The 25,096-nt window shown below is 36.0% G+C and overlaps 1 protein-coding gene across 1 annotated transcript in view; it reads left to right on the forward strand.

The window, feature by feature from the left end:
- LOC118622328 (A disintegrin and metallopeptidase domain 3-like) overlaps positions 1 to 25,096 on the forward strand; it is a 100,002-nt gene that overhangs the window by 3,779 nt on the left and 71,127 nt on the right. The window contains exons 3-4 of the mRNA XM_036249778.1: positions 17,580 to 17,635; positions 24,032 to 24,110. Of these exons, the coding sequence (XP_036105671.1) occupies positions 17,580 to 17,635; positions 24,032 to 24,110 (135 nt within the window). The remainder of the gene's footprint in view (positions 1 to 17,579; positions 17,636 to 24,031; positions 24,111 to 25,096) is intronic.

The following is a 25,096-nucleotide window of genomic DNA, read 5'->3' on the forward strand; positions in this document are numbered from 1 at the left end:
GAGCCAAACCAGCCAGTGCTCTGCTTTATTTTTTATCACCATATTACCATCGTAACATTTGATCATTTCATCTTCCATCTGGATTCTTTGTCTTAATCCCCAAAACTTCTGTATTGCCCATAATTCTTTAGGTCTTCTTTTTCTTTCCTTATGTTGTTTCCTCTTAGATGCTCTTATTCACTCTTTTTCCCTTAATGTTACTTTTTTTTTTTTTTATTCTCACCAGAGGCTTTTTTCCCCTCTTATTATCAGATAGAGTGGGAGGGAGAGACAGAGAGAAACATTGACATGATAAAGCCACATCACTGATTGATTGCCTCCCGCATGATTGAACATGGCCAAGAACTAACCGCAACCGAGGTACATGCCCTTGACCGGAATCAAAGCCGGGACTCACTGGTCTGCTGGTCAATGCTCTAACTGCTGAGCCAAACCAGGCAGGGCCCTTAATGTTACTTTTAAATGTGCTCAGAAATCTGTATTTTTCAACTCAAATTTGTTGTACCAGACTCATATTTTCCACTCCTGTAATATTCTATACCAGCTCTTGAACAACACCTCCAATTCAATGCATCTTTAACTGAACTCATTATCTCTCATTGCCTGTTTGAATCTGCTCCTTGTAACATTGGTGCTCTCCTTTCATCACAGTTGCTTAGTCATCTTAACAATCTCATTATCTTCCATATCAAATAATTCAATAAACCATTTTCCTTCCTAAATATCTCTCAGATAGCTTTAATACTTCATTCCCCTCACCCAGTCTTTTTTTTTTTTTGCATTTATGTTCAGATAGAGCAGGAAGGAAGAGAGAGAGAGAGAAACATCGATGTGAGAGAGACACATCCACCGGTTGCCACCCATACAACCCCAACCGGGCCGGGGATAAACTACAACTGTGGTATAAGCTCTTAGAGGGAACCAAACCCGAGACTCTGGTCCGCAGGCTGACGCTCTAAACGTTGAGCCAAACCGGCCTAAGACCCCACCCATTCTTTTTATTTTTTATTCTCATGTGAGGACATTCTTCCATTTTTTGTTCAGATAGAGTGGAAGAGAGAGAGAGAGAAACATCGACTTGAAAAGAACACATCAAGTGGCCGTCACCCGCACAACCAACCAGGGCCGGGGACAAACCGCAACTGAGGCACGCACCCCCAGCGGGAACCAAACCCAAGTTTCTCTGGACCACAGGCTGATGCTCCAACGCCGAGCAAAATCGACCAGGGCTCTCCCCACCCACTCTTTACTCCTGAGGAGGTAGACAGTACTGCCCTAACCTATAGAAAATTCCCCTTAATGCAGTTGTTGCTTCCAGTCCTTATCATTTCAATCCCACCATCTCCAGACTACTGCAAGTTATCATTCTGACACAAAAATCTATTATGCAGCTCTGGCCAGTTGGTTGAGTGTCCTTCCATGAAGTGGCTGGTTCGATTCCTGGTCAGGGCATATACCCAGGTTGTGAGTTCACTCCCCAGTTGGAGTATGTGCAGGAGGCAAGTGTTTGATGTTTCTCTCACTTGATGTTTCTCTCGCTAAAATCAATTTTAAAAAAACTTTAAAAAATCTATCACTTTTTTCACTTAAATTTTTTGTGGAATTTTAAATTATTTAAGAAATGGATTCTGAAATGCACTAACATCCATATAAATCATTGACTTATCCAAATCAAATGTCACATCTACTCTTTAACTTCACTTGATATCTGTATAGAAAACAGAATTAACTTGGCTTTATTCCCAGAGACCTTTGAAATTCTCTCTAACAAGGAATTTTACTTTTAGTTGTGGCATCACTTGTACATGTCTAATTTTCTGTTACTCTCTGATGTACTTGGAAATAGGGATAGTGTCACATGTATTTTGATATCAACCTAGTCCCAGTCTTACAGTAAGCAAGTAAAAACAATTGTTTATATATATACAGATGATTTGAATGCCTATCAATCATGCTAATTAAAAACTGAGCAGTTATTACCAATCATGAAAATAAAGTGATAAATTTAAATAATAAAAATACATATTTCACCTTTTGGTTACTTGACTGAACAATAGAAAGTTTTAGTAGAACCATGAATAACTTTTAATATTTATCATGCCTTCAGTGACATATAGTAGACTTCAAAAATCTGATCAGGTTTTAGACAATCAGAAAGACATTTTATTTTAAGAACAGCATAATTAATCTTGATATGTGAAATCTATTAAAGTGATATAATTTGGCCAAGAGATAAAAATACTAATTTTTATAGTATATAAAAGTATTCAAATAAATGAGTATAGTATACAACATGCATCACAACAAAACTAAGTAATTAGGCTGTAAATGTGTTAGTGAAATACTGTATACAGAACTGGCTATTTAAAAGTAGAATTTTCTTGTGCTATTATTTGGTACTTGTACAAACATTTTATTTGATAAATCACACTACAATGATTTATAAAAAGCATGAAAAAATATTTTTATAAAAGCCTAGCCTTACCCATTGTTCTATTTTGTTTCTTTTTACACATTGGGAAAACACAATCATTTGATTTTGTGTATAGATATTGCATATAAGGAATGCAAGCAAAAGTGCTCCATGGAAAAATGACTTAACTGTCTGTCAAAAAAGTCCTTGCAAAATTAAAGTTTTGCAAGTCACTAACCTGCATATTAAGCCATCAAATGAAAACTTTTTTCAAGTGAATTCCATTGCCTTTCCAGTGTGAACTTCACACTGATGAGGGGAAATGTTTATATTTAACTTATATTTAGTCTGCTTAGCTACATAAATCAAATTATACACAAATGGTAAATAATGAGATTATAAAATTGTTTTTATAATGTCACTTCATAATTGTGATTTTTTTTTTCTGCCTGATACTTAAATTGTAACTCCATACTGGGGCATTAAAATGAATACATACACACATTTTATGTTTAGCTTTTTATTTAGTTTGTTTGACAAAAGATTTTTCTAAGAAAGAAACTTACTGGAAGAATTGATTTATATTTGTTTTTAAAAACATCTCTTTATACTCGTGAGTGCATGTGTATTTGTTTAGACCTAAGACTTAAGTAGAAATCAGGTAGGTAAAATAGGCAATTGTCTGCTACTAAATATACCGTCAGTTTTTATTGTGTTTTTCATTCACTAAAGTAATTCAGCCATTGTACTGGAAAGTTATTGCCACCAATATGAAGAGTTCACCACCAATAGCCTGCTTCCAGAGGAGGAAGTGCCTTTATAATCTTATATGAGCCCCCAGGGCCTTTACAACATCAACCTTGGGAAAATAAGCATGTGGAGGGAGGCAGCTCCCTAGAGCGGCAAGACCGGTGGGCGGGGCCATCTGGGGTGGGCGGGGCCGAACAGCCACTTGCACTGCAGTCCTTCTGGCCTGCCTGGGTCCTAGCTCTGCCTGGCACGCGAGAAGGAAGACACCGTTACACACCACCAACTGCCCCGACTGTGGGGAGGCTCACTGGCCTTGCAATGCTGCCTCTCTTGCTGATCCTCTTAGGCGTAGGCCAGTTGACCTCCCTGAACCATTTTAAGTGGGGGAAACTGCAACATCGGAGGGCTGCCAGGCACAGTATCTATGGGAAAGGCAAGTGTCACTCTTCTTACTCCAGAACTCAGGGCCAGGCTGGGAATCGCCCTGCGTGCTGTCAGAGCTCACCTAGTTTCAGGGTTCTGCTGTACCTAGTGGTTGGAGGGCTCAGAGAAGGCCTGGGACAGTTGTCCCTCACTTACCTGACTCTGCACTGGTAGGAGAGGGGGCCCTGCTTCTGGGGTGGCGGGGACCAAGAGAGGCTGGATGGGGTCCTGAGACCAGCACTTCACCTAGTCAGGGTTGAGGTCAGTGAGTCCCAAAGGTCTCTGCACATTGGTGGGGTAATACTCCCACATGAGAGGAGCCTCTTCCTGAAATCATACAAAGTATGGATGTGTGTGTGTGTGTGTTGGGGATTGGAAGTACAAAGAGTGACATGATAGGAGGATAAGAGAGGACAAGTTAGTGAAGAAGGATTCTTTACACCCTGGAAATGCTCACACACATTTTTCTTACTGCAGACTCTGAAACATCACAGCTGCAAATTACAGTGCCACGCAAGCTTGAAACCAACAACAATGATGCCGATGTTTCAGAAATGCATGTAATTAAGAAATCACTTTTTTTTTTTTTTTTAAATGAGTGTTTTATTTTTACTGGACTACATGACCCAAGTGAATTCATGAATATCCCTTTGTGAAAGTTTGTATTCTAATTACTGTGTTTAAAAGCCATTTTGTCTGAATGAGAGCAAGTATTTTGATTGTTTTTAATTTATCAAGTGAGATATGAACATTATGAAATTATACTCAGTGATCTGATAGGAATCCAAGGATTAGAACCTCAGTAGCAGGGTTAGAGAGGAACATTAAATTGACAACTGAAAAACTATTAGACACTGAAGCAGGTTTTATAGACTGAATGGTCTATCTGACTGTCTCACTTTTTTTTTTGGTACGTGCCCCTAGCGGGAACCAAACCCTGGACTCTCTGGTCCACAGGCCCACGCTCCAACCGCTGAGCCAAACCGGCCACGGCTAACTGTCTCACTTTATGGCACCAAAGAGAAATCCAGAGATCATGGGTTTACAAAAACTATTACACCAAAAATATATGTATCCAGAGAGGTTAAAGTTTTAGGAGAATATAACATATACTTGGAAAATGCAAACAAAAAGAAAACACGAGTATCCACAATAATAGCAGAGGAAAAAAAAGAAAGCATTTAGTACACTTAAACACCCTTAACACACACACACAACACACAACAATACAAGGGATAAGCATTATTAGAACATTCAGTTCACTAGGAATATATAAAAATTCTAAATTTGTATGAATTTAATAAGTGCTCTCAGCACATGTAATATAAAAACTGATAGTACTAGAGGAAGAAATTTTCATAGTGAGTCCATAAAATGTTTTCCTTTTAGCATAATACCCTCTATGTCCATCCATGTTGTCACAAATGGTAAGATTTTATTTTTATTGCTTAGTAATATTTCATTGTAAATACAGGGGTGGACAAAAGTAAGCTTTCAATTGTACATAAGGAAAAAGACATGCTAAAATAGCTTTATTAACTCAAAAGCATGTCACAATGGCACAGTGCAATTAGATACAATCTTATAAGTGCTCAAATTGCCAGTCTTCATTATTTACACATTCTTGTAGTCTACTTGCTATAGTCAAGCACACTTTGTCATAGAGTTTTTTATAAACCCACTTTTTCCCACTCCCATATGTACCACATCTTTATTGATTTGTCTATCAATGGAAATTTAGATGGCTTCCATATCTTGGCTGTTGTGAATAATGCTGCAAAGACAAATACATATGATTTCACTTATATGTGGAATCCAAAGAACAAAATAAATGAAGAAACAAAACACAAACAGACTCAGATACAGAGAAAAAACTGTTGGCTGTCAGATATGAGGCGTGTTGAGAGGAAGCTGGATGCAAATGATGAAGGGATTAAGAAGTACAAATTCGTAGTTACAATATATTCATGAGGATATAAAGCACAGCATAAGGAATATAGTTAATAATAATGTAATAATTATGTATGATGCCAAGTGAGTACTAGACTTATCCAGGGGATCACTTCCTAATTATATAGATGTGTACTCTCTGTTGTATACCCGAAACTAACATAATATTGAATGTCAACTGTAATTGAAAAAAATTAAGATAAAAACTTTGATAGAAAAAATGTTTTTCACCCCAAATTTTGTTGGACAAATCAAAGATATAAAGACAATTTGAACAATAGAAATAAAATGAACAGTTTATTCAATGGATATATATTTACTGAAGTGACCCCAGGGAGTGAACACACTATTATCTCTTTTCTGCTGTTTGTTAGGACTCACAGGACCCCACAGTGTATCACACATGAGGCTTTTTAAGGGTAAAGCATTTGGTGCAGAAAGAGAAAGAGAAACTTCATAATATTAGTTTTGATATTTATATCTGTGATCATTTCTAAAATATTTTTAATATATGGTAGGGTATCCTTTTTAAAAAATATGACTATCTATTGACTTACCTTCATTTATACAAAATATTATTTTCTCACAATTAAAATAGGCACCTTTGTCCAAAAAAAGTTATCCTTTGTGGATTTATTTAAAACTCAGCTTTTTCCAGGTGATATTATTGTTTTTACATAAATGGTGACTGCCTTAATTACTGTCGCTTTATAGTAAGTCTTGAAATTTAGTACTTTAAAGTCTTTTTACTTTTTGCCCTGGCTGGTGTGGCTCAATTGATTGAGCATCGTCCCATGCACCAAAAGTTTACTGGTTTGATTTCCAGTCAGGGCAAATGCCTGGTTTGCTGGTTAGATCCCTAGTAGAGGGTGTGCAGGAGGCAGCTGATTGATGTTTGTCTCTCACATAGATGTTTCTCTCTCTCTCTCCTTCTCCCTTCCTCTCTCTCTAAAAATCAATAAAATAAATAAAAAAAAAACTGTTTGCTTTTCTTCAAATTTATTTTGTCTATTATGAGTCATTTGCATTTATATATAAACTTGAAAGTCATCTTGCCAAATTTGACAAATACGTTGCTGTATAACATTCAAACACAATTACATTTTGATTGAAATAAAAACATAATATCATTATTTTCAATTCATGATATTAGTACATCTTTTCTATTTATTTCATTTTCTCTTTTATGCTTTGTAGTTTGTATATTGAGGTCTGTATATCTTTTATGTTTTCTCATGATTTTGTAAATCTTATTTATAAAGTTTATCTTTCCAATATTTTATCTCTAGTTTTATAGACGTAAAATCAATTTTTGTAACTTTAACTACAGCAATTTTGCAAATAAGAAATCACTGTCATTAATGAGTTTTCTATTGTTTCCTTTGGCTTTTCTATTTATTGCTTTTATACCATTTACAGAGAAGGACAGTTTCCCTGCACCCAATCTTTATGCCTTTTTAAAAATACTGTCTAGGCGTCCCATATGATGTTGAGTATCAACGTTTTTGTGTTTGTTTTGTTTTTACCGTAGGAAGAAACTTACAATGTTTAAAAAAATAAGTATGACATTGGCTGTAGGTTTCTTAAATGACCTTTATTAGTTTTTTGGAAGCTTTTCAGTTTTTCAATAGATCTATCTATCTGCAGATACATATAAGTGTGTATATCTCTGTGTGTATGTGTGCATACATTTCTTTCAATGCAGTAAATCAGCCTTTTATTCCTGGGGTAAATGTGATTTTGTCATAAACTATTTTATATGTGTTGAATTTAGCTTGTGAATATTTTGTTTAGGGTTTTGAAATTATGATAATGAGAAGTGTTTTACTTCTTCAGAATATAGCTGTCTTATTGCAATATCTAGATTTTACTGACTTACAGAATTAGTTAGGAAGTGTGCTGACTTTATATTCTATGAATTTTTGTAAGATTAGTATTTTTCCTTATTCAAATATATAGTGCCACTCACCATTGAATGAATATCTCTGAACTTGGAGATTCCTTTATGAGAAGATTTGTAATTACAAATTTAAATTCTTGATGGAGTGAGTTTAAACTTATCAGTTTGTATTATCTCTATTTGTCCTTTGTTTCTGTTACATTTTTCAGTTTTTACCATGTTTTCTTTTTCAGTAGTTAATCTCTGTTGTTCATTGGATTTTAGCTATTTTTCAATGAAAGAGCTTGTTTCCTATTAACGGGGAGAGTAAAATGGTGTTTAGAAGTCAATTTCTGTATGGTTGGTATTCTAATTGCTACTGGGGTTTCATTGCTTATATGTAATTCAGTAGCCCACATGAGAGAAAATGTGTGTGTGTATATACAAACACAATGTAGGGTGTATATACACATGTGTGTTGATGTGTATAAATATGCATGTGTGTTTATATTAAAACCTTAAGTTGATATTGATCTATCCAATTTAAAATAGAAAACTACAGGAAAAGGAAAATGGGGGGGGGGGGGGCGCAGAACATAACATGTGCCAAAAATAAATAGCAAGAGAGTTCATCTGTACTCTAATATATAAATTTCGTTAAAACCAATTAATGTAAACTTTGCAACTAAGTCAGAGATTGTCACTTTGGGTGTAAAAAATAATTGCTGTCTACAAGAAATACTCTTTAAGTAGAAGATACAAACATATTAAAATAAAATAATGTAAACACATTTCTTAGTTAAAATCCAAATCAAAAGTAAATATGAGTTGATAAATTGATATCAGAGAAATAGCCTGTGGGACAAGAATAAAACTGGGTTAAATAGTTGCATGTCTTTTTTTTTTTATCCTCACCCAAGGACATTTTGCATTTATCTTCAGATAGAGTGGGAAGGAGAGAGGGAGGAAGAGAAAGAGAAACATCCATGTGAAAGCACACATCGACTGGCTGCCACCCACACAACCCCATGGGGCTGAGGACAAACTGCAACTGAGGTATACATACCCTTAGCAGGAACCAAACCCGGGTGTCTCTGGTCTGTGGGCTGATGCTCTAACCACTGAGCAAAACCAACCAGGGCAATAGTTGCATGTCTTAATACTAAATAGCTTGAACTTGATAAAGAAGGCATAATAATCTTAAAAATATTTGCATTAAAACATGACTCAAAAACATGTAGAAGTGAAAGTTGACAATTAGAGATTTAAAACTCAATAAATAATAAAAAAAATTAATGTTGATCAAGAATATGGAAAACTTATAGTAGTAATAGTCTTCTTGACTTTTATTGCATGTGTAGAACACAGGCAGTGGGTATTGAATTTATATAAAATTCATTTTCTGTAATTATTGACATGGTTTATTATAAGTCTACCATTTGGCTATTTGTTTTTTTCCACAAATAGGGTTCTTTTCACTCAGGTAGAAATATAGTATCTGATTATAGATTATACTTAAAATCATGGAAGTATTTTCAAAATAGTTTAAATAAGTTGCCCACAAAATTCTATTCGAATGGTTTTTAAAGTTTAGGCAATATTCAGGAAAAAATACGTATCTTTTTCAGAGAATAGAAGACACATTAACTAATTCTTCAGATTTTTTTTTTTTAATCCTCACCCGAAGACATTTTTTCATTTTTTGTTCAGACAGAGCGGGAGGGAGAGGAAGAGAAAGAGAGAGAGAGAAACATCAATGTAAAAGGGACACACTGAGTGGCTGCCACCCGCAGGACCAACCAGGGCTGGGGACAAACTGCAACCAAGGTCCGTGCCCTTAGTGGGAACCAAACCTGGGTCTCTCTGGACCACAGGTCGACGCTCTAACCACTGAGTCAAACCGGCCAGGGCTAATTCTTCAGATTTTTAATATCATTTTAAGGATTAATGTAACTTTCTTGTATAGAATACAAATAAAGTATGAGAAAAGGAAGTTATAGGTCCTTCTACTTACAGAATATTTAAAAAGTAAAAATAGCAAATAATTGTAAAATATTATGACCGAGTAACTTTTCACTCTGTGGAAGGATGTCTTAATACTAGAAAAATGTATTAGATTAACCCAATACACTAACATAGTTTTAAAAAAATAAATGACTGTATCCAGAAGGAGCATTTTAGAAAATATTCACACATTTGCACACACATACTCACCAAATATAAAATACTTCATTTTAGCAGGGAACAGACTCAATTTGATTTAAATGAATCTAAGCAAAATAACACCACCAACCAAAGCAGATTAAAAACAAGTGTCATACTTAATACTCTAAACAGCACAGCATTTCATTGTAGGGCCAGAGTAAGACAAGGGTGCCTATTATTTCCACTTATTCACTAATTTACAGTATAAAAATCAAAGAACAGAAATGTAGAACAAGTAAGGTTTAGGAGGTAAGACATGGACCAGCTACTACATAGACCAGGCTTCTGCCTTGAAAACAGATAATGGTGATACGTTATCTGATTTACACAACATAGAAGACAAATTATACAAATTTATTTTCAAACAATAGAATAAGGTAGGATACTAACAGAAGGAGTACTTAAATCTATTATTTTTCTATATAATTTTGAATATATACAAATATATTCACAAAACGCATCATGAAATGCGTAAGATTTGGGAGGCATCCTTATACTAGAAAAACCCTGGAAATGCAAGTTGCTTTTATCTTTCAGAATGCATCTCTAAATTTTAGATGAACATGAAAAATTAAAAAACTACTTATTACATCAAAATAGATCAAAGGGTAAAATTAAAAAGTGAAAACACCAAAAGTAAATTGGTACAACTATACTAATGTCAGAAAGAGTAGAATTTAAAGTAAGAAACACTTTTAAAAATAAAAGATATCTTATTATTAATAAAGTGAGCAAATTTTCTTTTTTTTTATTAATTAATTTTTGTAACAGATGTTTCTCCTTTTTCCCCCACTGATTCCCCCCTCTCCCTCCCTCCCTGCCCTTTCCCCAGTTTGTTGTCCATGTCCACTGTTCATGCATATGCATGTAAGTTCTGTGGTTTATCTCTTCCCCACCACACCCCTATTTAGGGGATTATCAGTCTGTATCTCACTTCTGCGTCTCTGGGACTATCCCCTTCCTCAGACTGTTATGTTCATTATTCCACAAATAAGTGAGATCATATGAAACTTGTCTTTCTCTGTTTGGCTTGTTTCACTTAGGATGATACTTTCAAGGTCCCTCCATGTAGTCTCAAAGGATAAGAGATCTTTCTTTCTTACAGCTGCATAGTACTCCATTGTGTATATGTACCACTGCTTTTTTATCCATTCGTCTACTGATGGACACTTGGGCTGTTTCCAGATCTTAGCTATTGTAAATAGTGCTGCTACAAACATGGGGGTACATATATTCTTTCTGATTGGTGTTTTAGGCTTCTTAGGGTATATTCCTAGAAGTGGGATCACTGGGTCAAATGGAAGTTCAATTTTTAATTTTTTGAGGTAACACCATATTGTTTTCCATAGTGGCTGCACCAGTCTGCATTCCCACCAGCAGTGCACTAGAGTCCCCTTTTCTCCACACCCTCGCCAACACTTGTTGTTTGATGATTTGTTGATGGCGGCCATTCTGACAGGTGTGAGGTGATACCTCATTGTTGTTTTAATTTGCATCTCTCTGCTGATTAGTGATGTTTAGGATTTCTTCATATGTTTCTTAGCCATTTGTATGTCCTGTTTGGAGAGGTGTCTATTTAGTTCCTCTGCCATTTTTTAATTGAATTTTTGTCTTCCTTTTGTGGAGATGTATGAGCACTGTATCTGTATTGGAAATTAACCCCTTATCTGATATATAATTGGCAATTATGCTCTCCCATACAGTGGGTAGCCTTTCCGTTTTGATGATTGTATCTTTTCGCTGTGCAGAAGCTTTTGAGTTTGATGTAGTCCCATGTGTTCATTTTCTCCTTTGTTTCTATTGCTTTAGGTGATGTGTCAGCAAAAATTCTGCTGCGTATGATGTCTGAAATTTTGTTGCCTAAGGTCTCTTCTAGGATTTTTATGGATTCATGAGTTACATTTACGTTTTTATCCATGTTGAGTTTATTCTCATGTAGGGTGTAAGTTGATGGTCTAGTTTCATTTTTCTGCAAGTAGCTGTCTAATTTTCCCAGCACCATTTATTAAAGAGGCTGTCCTTACTCCACTGTATGCTCTTGCCACCTCTGTCAAATATTAATTGAGCATATTGCCTTGGGTCCATTTCTGGGTTCTCTGTTCTGTTCCACTGGTCTATATGCCTGTTCTTGTGCCACTACCACACTGTTTTGATTACAGTGGCTTTGTAGTATAACCTGAAATCTGGTATTGTGATTCCTCCAACTTTGTTCTTCTTTTTCAAGATTGCTGTGGCTATTAGAGGCCTTTTTTGGTTCCACATGAACTTTTGAAATATTTGTTCTAATTCTGTGAAGTATGCCGTTGGTATTTTGATGGGGATTGCGTTGAATCTATAGATTGCTTTGGGTAATATGGACATTTTAATGATGTTAATTCTCCCAATCCATGAACAGGGTATGTGCTTCCACTTTTTTATATCTTCCTCTATTTCTTTTTTCAATGTCCTGTAGTTTTCTGTGAATAGGTCCTTTATTTCTTTGGTTAAGTTTATTCCTAGGTATCTTAATATTTTTGCCGCAATGGTAAATGGGTTTTTTTGCTTAGTATCTCTTTCTGTGAGTTCATCATTGGTGTATAAGAATGCCATCGATTTCTTCACGTTAATTTTGTATCCTGCTACTTTGCCAAATTCATTTATTAAGTCTAGTAAACTTTTGATGGAGTCTTTGGGGTTTTCTATGTATAGTATCATGCCATCTGCAAATAATGACAATTTCATTTCCTCCTTTCCAACTTGGATCCCTTTTATTTTTTCTTCCTGTCTGATTGCTGTGGCTAAGACTTCAAGTACTATGTTAAATAGGAGTGGTGAAAGTGGGAATCCTTGCCTTGTTCCTGTTCTTAAGGGAAATGCTTTTAGTTTTTGCCCATTGAGTATGATGTTCCTGTTGGTCTTTCATATATGGCCTTTATTATGCCTAGATATGATCCCTCTATTCCCACACTGCTGAGCATTTTTATCAGAAATGGATGCTGGATTTTGTCAAAGGCTTTTTCAGCATCTATTGATATTATCATGTGGTTTTTATTCTTCATTTTATTTATGTGGTGTATCACATTTATGGATTTGCAAATATTCTACCAGCCTTGCATCCCTGGGGTGAATCCCACTTGGTCATGGTGGATAATATTTTTGGTGTATTGCTGGATCAATTTGCTAGTATTTTGTTCAGAATTTTGGCATCTATGTTCATCAGGGATATTGGCCTGTAGTTTTCTTTCTTTGTTGTGTCTTTTTCTGGTTTTGGAATTAGAATTACGCTGGCTTCATAAAACGAGCTTGGAAGTCTTCCTTCTTCTTGAAGTTTTTGAAATAGTTTGAGGAGAATGGGTATTAGTTCTTCTTTGAATGTTTGGTAAAACTCCCCTGTGAAGCCATCCGGGCCTGGGCTTTTGTTTGCTGGGAGAGTCTTGATTACATCTTCAATTTCTTCTATTGTTATTGGTCTGTTCAAGTTTTCTATCTTTTCCTGATCTAGTTTTCGGAGACTATGTGTTTCTAGAAATTTGTCCATTTCGCTTAGATTGTCGAATTTGTTGCCATATAATTGTTCATAGTTGTTGTTAACGATCTTTTGTATTTCAGTGGTGTTGTTACTTCTCCTCTTTCATTTCTTATTTTGTGTATTTGGGTTCTCTCTGTCTGTTTCTTGGTGAGTCTAGCTAAGGGTCCACCAATCTTGTTTATCTTTTCAAAAAACCAGGTCTTTGTTTTATTGATCCTTTGAATTGTTTTTTTGGTCTCTATGTCATTTATTTCTGCTCTGATCTTTACTATTTCCTTCCTTCTACTTGCTCTGGGGTTTTCTTTTTGTTTGTTCTCTAGTTCTTTAAGTTGTGAGGTTAGACAGTCTATTAGAGATTTTTCTTGTTTTTTGAGGTAGGCCTGTAGTGCTATGAACTTCCCTCTCAGAACTGCTTTCGCTGCATCCCATAGATTTTGTGTTGTTGTGTCTTCATTTTCATTGGTTTCCAGGAAATTTTTGATTTCTTCCTTGATTTCTTCGGTGACCCATTCATTGTTTAATAACATGCTATTTAGCTTCCATGCGTTCAAATTTCTTTGTATGTTCTTCTTGCAATTGATTTCTAGTTTCATGCCATTGTGATCTGAGAAGATGCTTGATATAATTTCAATCTTCTTGAACTTGTAGAGACTTAGTTTGTGCCCTAACATGTGGTCTGTTTTTGAGAATATCCCATGTGCACTTGAGAAGAATGTGAATTCTGTAGTTTTGGGGTGTAGTTCTCTGTAGATATCTATTAAATCCATTTGGTCTAGTGCTTCATTTAGTCTCTGTTTCCTTGCTAGGTTTTTGTCTAGAGGATCTATCCAGCGATGTCAGCGGGGTGTTGAAGTCCCCTGCTGTGATTGTATTGCTATCAATTTCTCCTTTGAAGTCCTCCAGAAGTTTTTTAATATATTTTGCTGCTCCTATATTGGGTGCATATATTTTGTCAAGGTTATATCTTCGTGTTGGATAGATCCTTTCAATATTATGTAGTGGCCTTCTTTGTCTCTAATTATGGCCTTCATTCTGAAACTATTTTATCAGATATGAGTATTGGTACCCCAGCTTTTTTTTCTTTTCCGTTTGCTTGGAAGACTTTTTTCCATCCCTTCACTTTCAATTTATGTGAGTCTTTTGTTGGGAGTTGGGTCTCTTGTAAACAACATATAGATGAGTCATGCTTTCTTATCCAATCAGCTACTCTGTGTCATTTATGGGAGCATTCAGTCCATTTACATTTAAGGTGATTATTGATATGTACTTATTTATTGCCATTTTTGTTTAGTGTGGTTCTATTTTTCTTCCTATTTCTCTTGCTAAGTACAGCAGTCCTTTTAACATTTCTTGCAGTGCTGGTTTGGTGCTAATATATTCCCTTAGCCTTTTTTTGTCTGGGAAGGTCTTTATTTGACCTTCTATTTTGAATGATAGCCTTGCTGGGTAGAATAGTCTTGGATTCAGATCCTTGTTTTTCATAACCTTGATTACTTCATGCCATTCCCTTCTGGCCTGTAGTATTTCTTGTGAGAAGTCAGCTTAGAGCCTTATGGGGTTTCCTTTGTAGGTAACCTGTTGCTTATCTCTTGCTGCTTTTAGGATTCTCTCTTTGTCTTTAATTTTTGGCAGTTTGATTACTATGTGTCTTGGTGTGGGCCTGTTTGGGTTCTTCTTACTTGGGGCTCTCTTAGCTTCCTGAACTTGAATACCTCCTTCCTTCACCAAATTAGGAAAGTTTTCTGTCACTATTTCTTTGAGTATATTCTCTAACCCTTGCTTATTTTCTTCTTCAGGGACTCCTATGATGCGAATATTATTCTGTTTCCAGTTGTCCCACAGTTCTCTTAAGCTGTCTTCCTGTTTTTTAATCGTTTTTTCCTTTTGGTTTTCTGATTGGTTGATTTTTTTCTAGCCTGTCTTCTAATTCTCTGATCCGGTCCTCAGCTTCCCCTACTCTGCTTTTTAGACCTTCCAATGTGTTTTTCATTTCTGATATGTCATTCTTCATTTCTTCCTGTTGGTTTTTAATTTTCAACTGGTTCATTTTCAACATTTCTATGTCTTTACTCATGGTGCTCATAACCTTACATATGCTGTTGAGCTTCCTCAACATCATGGCTCTAAATTCTAGTTCTGTTAACTTGCTTAACTGTACCTCATTTAGCTCATCTTCCGTAGGGGTCTCTTGTTCTTTCATTTGGCTTTTGTTTCTGTTTTTCACCATTTTGGCTATCACAGTGGGCTTTGGAATCTGCCAAATTTTCCCTGTGGGTGTTGGTGTTCTGCTCTTTGTGGTTCCCTCTCCTGGGTTTGGATGAGCCAGGGAGGACCCACTTTAAACACCACCTTCAAGTCTTAGCTTTTCTGGTTTGTGTTGCTAGCCCGGGGAGTGGTAGTTATCCTCTAGCTTTTTTTTTTTTTTTTTTTGCCTATAGGCTATTAGTAGAGGTCACCTGAAGACCCTTGGTTTCTGAGTTGCCTGAAAAACTCTCTCAGGTGCTCAGTGTAAGAGGATTTCCCAAGGGTGGGGCAGCTGCTGGTTGTTAATGGGCCTCAATTAGCATTTCAATAGCCACCAGGTGGGATTGAATCTCTGAGGGAGGGTCCTCTGCCTCTCCCCAGGGCCCTGGGAAGGAGTAAAATGACCACAGTCCTGCGTGGCTGCACTCAGCGAAAGCTCTTAGCACCCTCCAAAACCTGAGTGTCCCCACACAGTTCCAGTCCAGTCTGCCTTCTCTCTACTGGAGCCCGAGGTGAGTGGCTGCTGCCAATTTAGCCTCTGTCTAGACTCTGCGTTGTGGAGCCGTCTGGGACTTTTAACCCGAGAGCGCTGCTTCGTGCCAAGGGCGGCCGTGGCTGTGGCACCAGCAGAGGGTTTTGCACTCAGCAGAAGCCCCAGGTCTGAGCCACAGTAGAGGGACACTGCTGGGGTGGCAGCATCTTCCAGCAGAGTACCCTGATCCCAGGGAGTCCGTGCGGCAGCAGCTGAGGGCTTAGCATGCAGAGTTCGCAGGAGTCAGCCTCGGTAGCAGCGGCCCCTCGAGTCCCCTGGTCAGAGCCAGTCCGTGCCAGTCCATGCGGCACCAGCCGAGGGCTTAGGAGGCAGCAGAGTTCACAGGACTCGGGCGGGATTGCAGTGGAGGCGTTAGCAGCAACTTCCCGCCGCCGAGTCCCCTGGTCCCAGCCAGTCTGTGCGGCACCAGCCTAGGGCTTGGCAGGCAGCAGAGTTCGCAGGACTCAGGCGGGGTCGCAGCCGAGGCGTTAGCAGCAACTTCCCGCCCAGCCCCCTGGTCCCCGCCCAGGCCACTGCGGACCGTGGGCTCCCGGCCCCCTCTCGTGTCCTCACAAGCCTACCAGGATTGAGTCGTTGTCCCTGGTTATGTGGTCCTCCAAGGTGTCTTTCGGTTGCCCCTTCCTGAAGATTTGCCATTATTTTCGTTGTGAATCCAGTTTGGTCCTGGGAGATGGTCTGTGTAGCTCCATTCACTCCGCCGCCATTTTTCTTTCTTCGCAAATTTTCTTGAAGATATCACCATATTAAATCTGTTTGCACCCAACAACAAAGCTCTAAAGAATGCAAGGCAAAAACCTGCGTATTAAAAGCGGAAAGAAATAATGTCACCATAATCTTGGCAATACCAACACACCTTTTTGAATAGATTACAGAAGACTGAATACTAGAAGGTTGAAAATGACATCTACAGAAAACTGCACCCAGTGACAAAACTGACATTCTTTGCAAATATGGAACATTTGCCAGAATTAACTATATGCTACCCACAAAAGTGCACGTTTTATGATGACGTTCCAGAGTGGGTTCTCTGAGCTGCAGTCTCTGAGGGGATTTGTGTGAGGGAAGTTTATTAGGGTGTGTGTTTGTGATGAGCCCAGTGGAAGGGGAGGGGAAAAAACAGGAATGGTGAGAGAATCAACTGAGTCTCAACAAGAGGGAAGCTGGCATTACCCATCAGAAAATCTGGAGTTGGGATGAGTGGGCTTCTCATTAAATGGAACTTGAGGCAATTAGTGAAGAGAACAGCACGTATGACAGCTGTGGGATGCTCCCTTTAACCTTAAAAGCAGACCTGCATTGTATTGTTCAAATTTTCAATTTATTTGTGCTAAAACCTGCAAAGTAGAAAAGAGATAATAAATTCAAATTTCTTCAAAGTTTCCTTAGTATTTCTAAATGTAATCATTTTAAATTAAAAATCGATTATGATATGTAATAAATGCCAAATAACTAATGCCCTTAATTTGAAATAGATTTAGACTCCTTGAATTTTTGTCATACATTCCATGGTTAAATAAAGAAAGCAATATACTTCTATATGTATATGTGATTTTGAGATATGCATGGTACAATCCTGTTTATGTAGAAGGGTAGCTTTTGACTTTTAAGTATTTTACATTTCTAGTAATTACTTTCTCTAAATATTTTGCTGCAGGTCACTTATGCCATCCAAATTAACAGAAAAACATACACTCTCTTTCTTGAAAAACAGTAAGTGCTTATTTTCATACAGTTGTTTTTAGTTTCTTAAATATGTACAGTCACTGCAGTAATTTAGACTAAACAAAAACAAATATTACATTTATGTAACATGTTATATCTTCTTTGTGATTCATGTCAGACTGCAATTTCAGTTTTGACTTTGAGATTTGAAATTTAATTTTCAAGCCAAATTCTCACTTAATGATGTAAATATTAAGGTATGTTGGATAGATTAAATTACTCTGCATAATTCCTTAAAATGCAACCACAATTGCAACAGTTAAGGGAATAATTTTATTTTGCTATGTTTAGCTTTGTTTGTCTTCATGTTGCTTCACATAATTATATGGTTTTAAGTATTTTGCTTGATATTCTACAATAATTTTTCTCATTTTCTATAGTATGTATTTGTAATGTCTTACATATTGTTTTATATCTTCACTCTAATAAATTAATATTAATAAGTCTGTGTGTATCTTTTCCCAATTTTTTATTTAAATTTTACCCTTCTTTTATAATTATTTTTTGTTGTGTTTTCAAGCACTATTTAATAGAAGTACAATTTCACAATTCAAATTATTATTTTTTTCTAAATAAAAGGAAATGTTCATCCTTAATGTTTGAGAAATGGAGCATTTTGCCCTGGCCGGTTTGGCTCAGCGGTTAGAGCATTGTCCTGCGGTCCTGAGAGACCCGGGTTCGGTTCCCGCTAAGGGCACGTACTTCGGTTGCAGTTTGTCCCCGGCCCTGGTTGGTCGTGCGGGTGGCGGCCACTCGATGTGTCCCTTTCACGTCGATGTTTCTCTCTCTCTCTCTTCCTCTCTCTCCCTCCCACTTTATCTGTACAAAAAAAAAAAAAAAGGAAAAATGTCCTCGGGTGAGGATAAAAAAAAAAAAGAAATGGAGCATTTTATTAATTAATTAATTATTTTTGTTACAGATGGTTCTCCTTTTTCCCACATTGACACACTCCTCCCAATCCTGCCCCCCGCTCAGCATAGTTGTCTATGTCCATTGGTTACACATACATGCATATAAGTTCTGTGGTCTAACTCTTCCCTTCCCCTACCCCTTCTTTTGAGGTTTATTCCTGGGTATCTTAATTTTTTTTGCCGCAATGGTAAATGGGATTGTTTTTTTAGTTTCTCTTTCTATGAATTTATTGTTGGTGTATAAGAATGCCATCAATTTTCTTGATGTTAATTTTGTATCCTGCCACTTTGCCAAATTCATTTATTAGCTCTCAAAGGTTTTTGATGGAGTCTTTAGGGTTTTCTATGTACAGTATCATGTCATCTGCAAATAATGACAGTTTTACTTCCTTCTTTCCAATTTGGATCTTCTTTATTTTTCCTTCTTGTATGATTGCTGTGGCTAAGACTTCCAGTATTATGTTAAATAAGACCGGCAAAAGTGGGCATCTCTGTCTTTTTCCTGTTTTTAAAGAAAATACTTCCAGTTTTTTTCCTATTGCGTATGATGTTACCTGTAGATTTTTCATATACGGCCTTTATTATGTCGAGATATGATCCCTCTATTCCCACATTGCTGAGCGTTTTTTTTTTTTTTTTATCAGAAATGGGTGCTGGACTTTGTTGAATACTTTTTCAGCATTTATTGATATGATCATATGGTTTTTATCTTTCATTTTGTTTATGTGGTTTATCACATTTATTGATTTATGAGTACTATACCATCTTAATACTATACCAGGTGGATGAATCTCACTTGGTCATGATAAAAAAATTTTTTGCTGTATTGCTGGATCCAATTTGCTAATATTTTTTAAAGATTTTGGCATTTATGTTCATCAGGGATATTGGTTAGTAAATTTTTTCTTTGTAGTGTCTTTAACCTGTTTTGGAATTAGAATTATGATGGCTGCATAAAATGAATTTGGAAGTCTTCCTTCTTTTTGCATTTTTTGGAATAGTTTGAGGAGAATTGGTGTTATTTCTTCTTTGAATGTTCGGTGAAACTCCCCCATGAAGCTGACTGGGCAGAGGCTTTTGTTTGCTGGGCGAATCTTGATTACATCATCAATATCCTTAATTGTTATTGATCTTTTCAAGTTTTCTCCCTCTTCCCAGCTTAGTGTTGGGAGTCTGTGTGTTTCTAGAAATTTGTTTATTTCACCTAGATTGTCCAATTTGTTGGAATATAATCTGTTCATAATATTTTTAATGATACTTTGTATTTCTGTGATGTCAGTTGTTACTTCTCCTGTTTTGTTTCTAATTTTGTTTATTTGGTGAGTTTTGTTAAGGGTCCACCAATATTGTTTATCTTTTCAAAGAAACAGCTCTTTGTTTCATTGATCTTTTGAATTGGTTTTTTTTTTTTAGTGTCTATATTGTTTATTTCTGCTCTGATCTTTACTATTTATTTCCTTCTACTTGCTGTGTGTTTTCCTTTGTGTTTGCTTTCAAGTTCTCTAAGTGGTGAGGTTAGATAGCCTATTAGAAATTTTTCTTGTTTCTTGAGATTGGCCTGTAGTGCTATGAAATTCTCTCTCAGGACTGCTTTTGCTGCATCCCATAGATTTTGTGTTGTTGTGTGTTCATTTTCACTGATTTCCAGGAAGTTTTAAATTTTTCCTTGATCTCCATGGTAACCCTTTCATTGTTTAATAACATGCTATTTAGCCTCCATGTGTTTAAATGTCTTTGCATGTTTTTATTGTAATTGATTTCTGGTTTCATGCCATTGTGATCTGAGAAGCTACTTGGTATGATTTCAATCTTCTTGAACTTGTAGAGACTTAGCTTGTGTCCTACTGTGTAATCTATCTTTGAGACTGTTTCATGTGCACTTGAGAAGAATGTGAATTCTGTAGTTTTGGGGTGTAATTCTCTGTAGATATCTGTTAAATCCATTTGATATAGTGCATCATTTAGAGTCTGTGTTTCCTTGTTAATTTTTTGTCTAGAGGATCTATCCAGTGATGTGAGCAGGGTGTTGAAATTCCCTGCTATGATTGTATTGTTGTTGATTTCTCCTTTGTAGTCCTCCAGAAGTTTTTAATGTATTTTAGTGTTCTTATATTGGGTGCATAAATGTTTACCAAGGTTATATCCTCCTGCTGGATAGATCCTTTCAATATTATGTAGTGGCCTTCTTTGTCTCTAGTTATGACCTTCATTTTGCAATCTATTTTATCAGATATGAGTATTGCTACCCCAGCCTTTTTTCCTTTCCATTTGCGTGGAAGATTTTTTTTCCATCCTATTACTTTCAACCTATGTGAGTCTTTTTTTTGTGAGGTGGGTCTCTTGTAAACAACATACATATGAGTCATGCTTTCTTATCCAATTTGCTACTCTGTGTCTTTTGATAGGAGCATTCAGTCCATTTACACTTAAGGTTATTATTGACATGTACTTATTTTGTGCCATTTTTGTTTATTGTGGTTATATTTTTTCTTCCTATTTCTTTTTTTAATTACAGCAGTCCTTTTAACATTTCTTGCAGTGCTGTTTTGGTGCTAATATATTCCCTTAGTCTTTTTTTTGTCTGGGAAGCTCTTTATTTTACCTTCTATTTTGAATGATAGCCTGGCTGAAGAGTAGTGTTGGATTCAGATCCTTGTCTTCATTACTTTTACTACCTCATGCCATTTCCTTCTGGTCTGTAGTGTTTCTGTTGGAAAGTCAGCTGAGAGCCTTATGAGGGTTCTTTGTAGGTAACCTGTTGCTTATCTCTTGCTGCCTTTAGGATTCTCTTTCTGTCTTTAATTTTTGGCATTTTAATTACTATGTGTCTTGGTGTGGGCCTGTTTGGGTTCTTCTTACTTGGGGCTCTCTGTGCTTTTTGAACTTGAATGGCTTCTGCCTTCACCAAATTAGGGAAGTTTTCTCTCACTATTGTAGTATCTTTTCAAGTGTTTTCTGATCGTTCTAATTGAATTGCTTTTCCAAGCTTTTGATTTTTCTTTTGGATTTTTATTTTTATTCATTTGTCTTGGGTATTTATTTTTAATATATGGGTTTTTATTCTGCTCTTATTTCTTTTTTTTTATGACCAATCTTTGGGGACTTTTGTTCACCATAGATAATAATCCTTTATCTGTTCTAAATGTTGAAATGTGTTACCCAGCCTACTGATTGTCTTCTTCCTGTGTGTGTGTGATTTATTGCTATAAAAATAAAAATTTTGTATAATCTTTATATTTATATTTTCCTCTATGGGTCCTCAGATCTCTTTCTTGTGTCTCTCATATCTGAATTTATATCATCATATACCTATAGTATTTTAAAAATTCTATTTACATTTAAGACGAAATCCAAAGCTTTTGATTGCTAAACTGTCTTTCATTTTCCAAGTTTTATCACTGCTTCCTTTTCTTTCTTTTATTGCAATTTTATGCTTAGTCAGGTATTGTTTAGTTAAAATATTTTTGCAATATATTCTTCAGATAGAATATGCAGATAGTATGTTTTCTGAATTTGTGCAAATCTTCAAATGTCCTTTGTTTTCCTAATTGAGTAACATCTTGGCAATGTGAAGAACTGTGAGTCATATTCCTTTGCAATAAATTCTTGTAATTTGATATAGTCCATCATAAGTAAATTTTCCAGTGTGTTCTCTGTATGTGTGGTGTTATATTAACCATCCCTGATATATCATAAGTCTCTTAATTTTTTATTTTACTTTTAATTCTTCACACATTATTTATTCCATGGGAAATATGTGGTTTCATCCTGTTTTGTTTTTTTTGTTGTTGTTGTTGTTCTTCCTTCTATATCATAGGTTTTTCTATAACTATTTCTAACTTTTTATTTTTTGCTGTGTATTTTACCATTATCTGTTATCTTTATTGACTGGACCTTTAATGTGTTCTCTGTAACCAAATTCTCTATTTATTGAAGTAGTCAATTCTAACTGTCATGTATTTTAGAGTCAGAGTGTTCTTTTTTTTCTTCTTTTTCTTTTTCTTGAACTGGTATCCTTTGAAATCTTCTTAACTTTTCTTGAATTATGATTTTTTTCTTCAATTCTTAACACTTCTTCAGAAACTAACTTTCAAGTTTTGCTTTCCTCCTTTTTGTTGTTCATTTTTCCTTACATTGGATCTTATTTTCCTTTGAATGGTCATTTGTATTTTTATGATGTCACTGATTAAGCCAGATTGTTTTGTTGTTTCACATGGAAGCAAAACGTATATTTTGAGGGCCCAGGGTGAATTAACTAGCAAACTAGGTTTTATCCTCTTATGTTTGTAAGATATCTGATAAGTTTTTCAACCTCTTATTTCCTTTTTCTGGGGACTGCTCTGGATTCCCATTTCCACCACGCCTATGTACAGGCCCACAGCTTTTAACATGTTGCTCTGGCTTTGGGCCAGATTTCATGCTTCAGGCATTTGCACCTGAACCAGTCCATGCCATTCAGAGTTTTTCCTTAAAAATATATATCCAATGTGAAATGATAAATATCTATTTTTCCTGGGGGAAGCCCTCTAGTTTTGTTGTTTGAATAGAGGAAAAGAAGAAGTTACCACGAATAAGAGAAAATTAAGCCAATGCAGAAAGAGAAGTCCTGGTGACTGAAATTGCCATGTGGATGCTCTAATCGCTCTGGATTCTGGCCTTGAAATGCCTTTAGTGTTTGGAATCCTTGAGAAATTCCAGTCTCCCTACAATAAATAATGGTGTTAGATTGTTCCATGATAATCACTTTTTTCCCCTGGTAAGAACGTTAAACTTCTGTAGCATCTTTACGTCAAGTTTGTTTACAGAGATTCTTCAGGATAGCTTATTAAATATGAGCACAACACTAATATTCCTCTTCTAAACAAAAGCTTCAAGAACTATTGTGTACTTGTACAAGTTTTTTCTCTTTCTGCTATAAGAAAGGTGTGTTCCAAGGGGGGTTCATGTGTTTTTCTGGGTTCCAGAACCAAGGTAGTGTGGAGCTGAACCTGCAGTAAAATTGTGAAGAATATTCATTATTATTTTAAAGCCAGGAGAATACTGGGATGGTTTTTACCACAGCATAAATTTGTGAAAACTAATGATAAAAGCATATATATTTTTTGTCTTTATCAGTTGATAGCTACTTGCTAGCAAATATTAACTAGCAAATTTATGCTATTAGATTTATTGATGGTTAAATCTAAAAGAAAACTTTGTTGCTGGAATTTGGAACCTCTGGTTTTTACTATGAATAAAGCTGTGTCATTACAGCATCCATACTGGTATCTCTTTATAGTGGTTATTATTTTGTCTCATATGTACATCATGCTATCAGAAAGCAAACTAAGTAATGGAGAGATGAGTTGATTTAATATTTTGGATATTTCAGCTTGTATAATTGAAAGTAAATTTTGTTTTATTTCATGATTCTGAAAGTTACTTTTATTAATGAAATGATTACAATGAAGTATCGTTATCTTGGTTGAATTAGGTCATTTGTAGACCCTCATTTCCTGATATATTCATACAACAGATCAGGAACAGTGTATCCAGATTCTTCATTTATAAAGGCAAGTTTTGCTTTTACTCTATGTAGATTACATTTTTTTTTTATGTTCTTAAAGTGCTATTGCTGGGAAAAAAATATTTTGTACTCCACAGAATTATTCAGCAAACAGATTACTAATCCAAATATAATGTAGCAATTACAATAAAATCATAATGAATAAGACATCTACTTTTTAAATTTAAAATTCAGGAATTACTTATCCAAGAAGGTTATTTAAACTATCTGGAAGTATTAAAGGAAACAAACAAAAAATAGGTGAAGGAGCTAACAAAAACCATCAACACATTGAACAGTTAAAATGGATACGATAGGATTTAAGCAGTGGAGGTACTGGTAGAAATTAAGGCATGACCACTGGGAAAGTGAAAGTACAAAAGCGTACTGGGTACAGAAACTGAACATGTTCACATATGAAACATAAGATTTTGAATTGTATCCCAAAATGCAGGTAGGAGTCAAGAAAATTTTCAAAGCATGTGAGAAAGTTAGCTTTATTCTGTAAGAGTCTTATTTTGCTAGAACACATGACTTGGAAGAAACCAGTGTTTGACAAGTGATTGGTCAGACTCTATTCCGTTATTGCAATTGAGAGATTAAAATATGGTAACTGGTAGAGCATCTGTCATACTCAACATCTACAAGTAGAAAGCACAACAAACTATTTTACATGAGGGACCTATTTGACAATACACAGATCAGTGATTTTCTCTCTGAGAGAGAAGACACATTGAAGGTGAGTCTCACATTTATCTTGGTCCTCTGACTGGGAATAATGTCTGAAGTATAGCATAGGGAGGTGGAAATAAGCAGACTTCTAAGAGATTGAAGTTCAGGGATGCTGAAGCAGTTGGGATTTGGATGAGAAAGAGATGAGGAGAGCCTATTGGATGTATGTATTTTGCGGGAGGGGAGTTATGTCCTTGAGTGAAGATTAGGCTGCGTGTGTGCTGGGTAAGACTTTACTGAAGGGTAGAGAATAAAGTGGAG

This window comes from Molossus molossus, unplaced genomic scaffold (assembly GCF_014108415.1).
Source record: "Molossus molossus isolate mMolMol1 unplaced genomic scaffold, mMolMol1.p scaffold_m16_p_9, whole genome shotgun sequence".
Taxonomy (NCBI): Eukaryota; Metazoa; Chordata; class Mammalia; order Chiroptera; family Molossidae; genus Molossus; species Molossus molossus.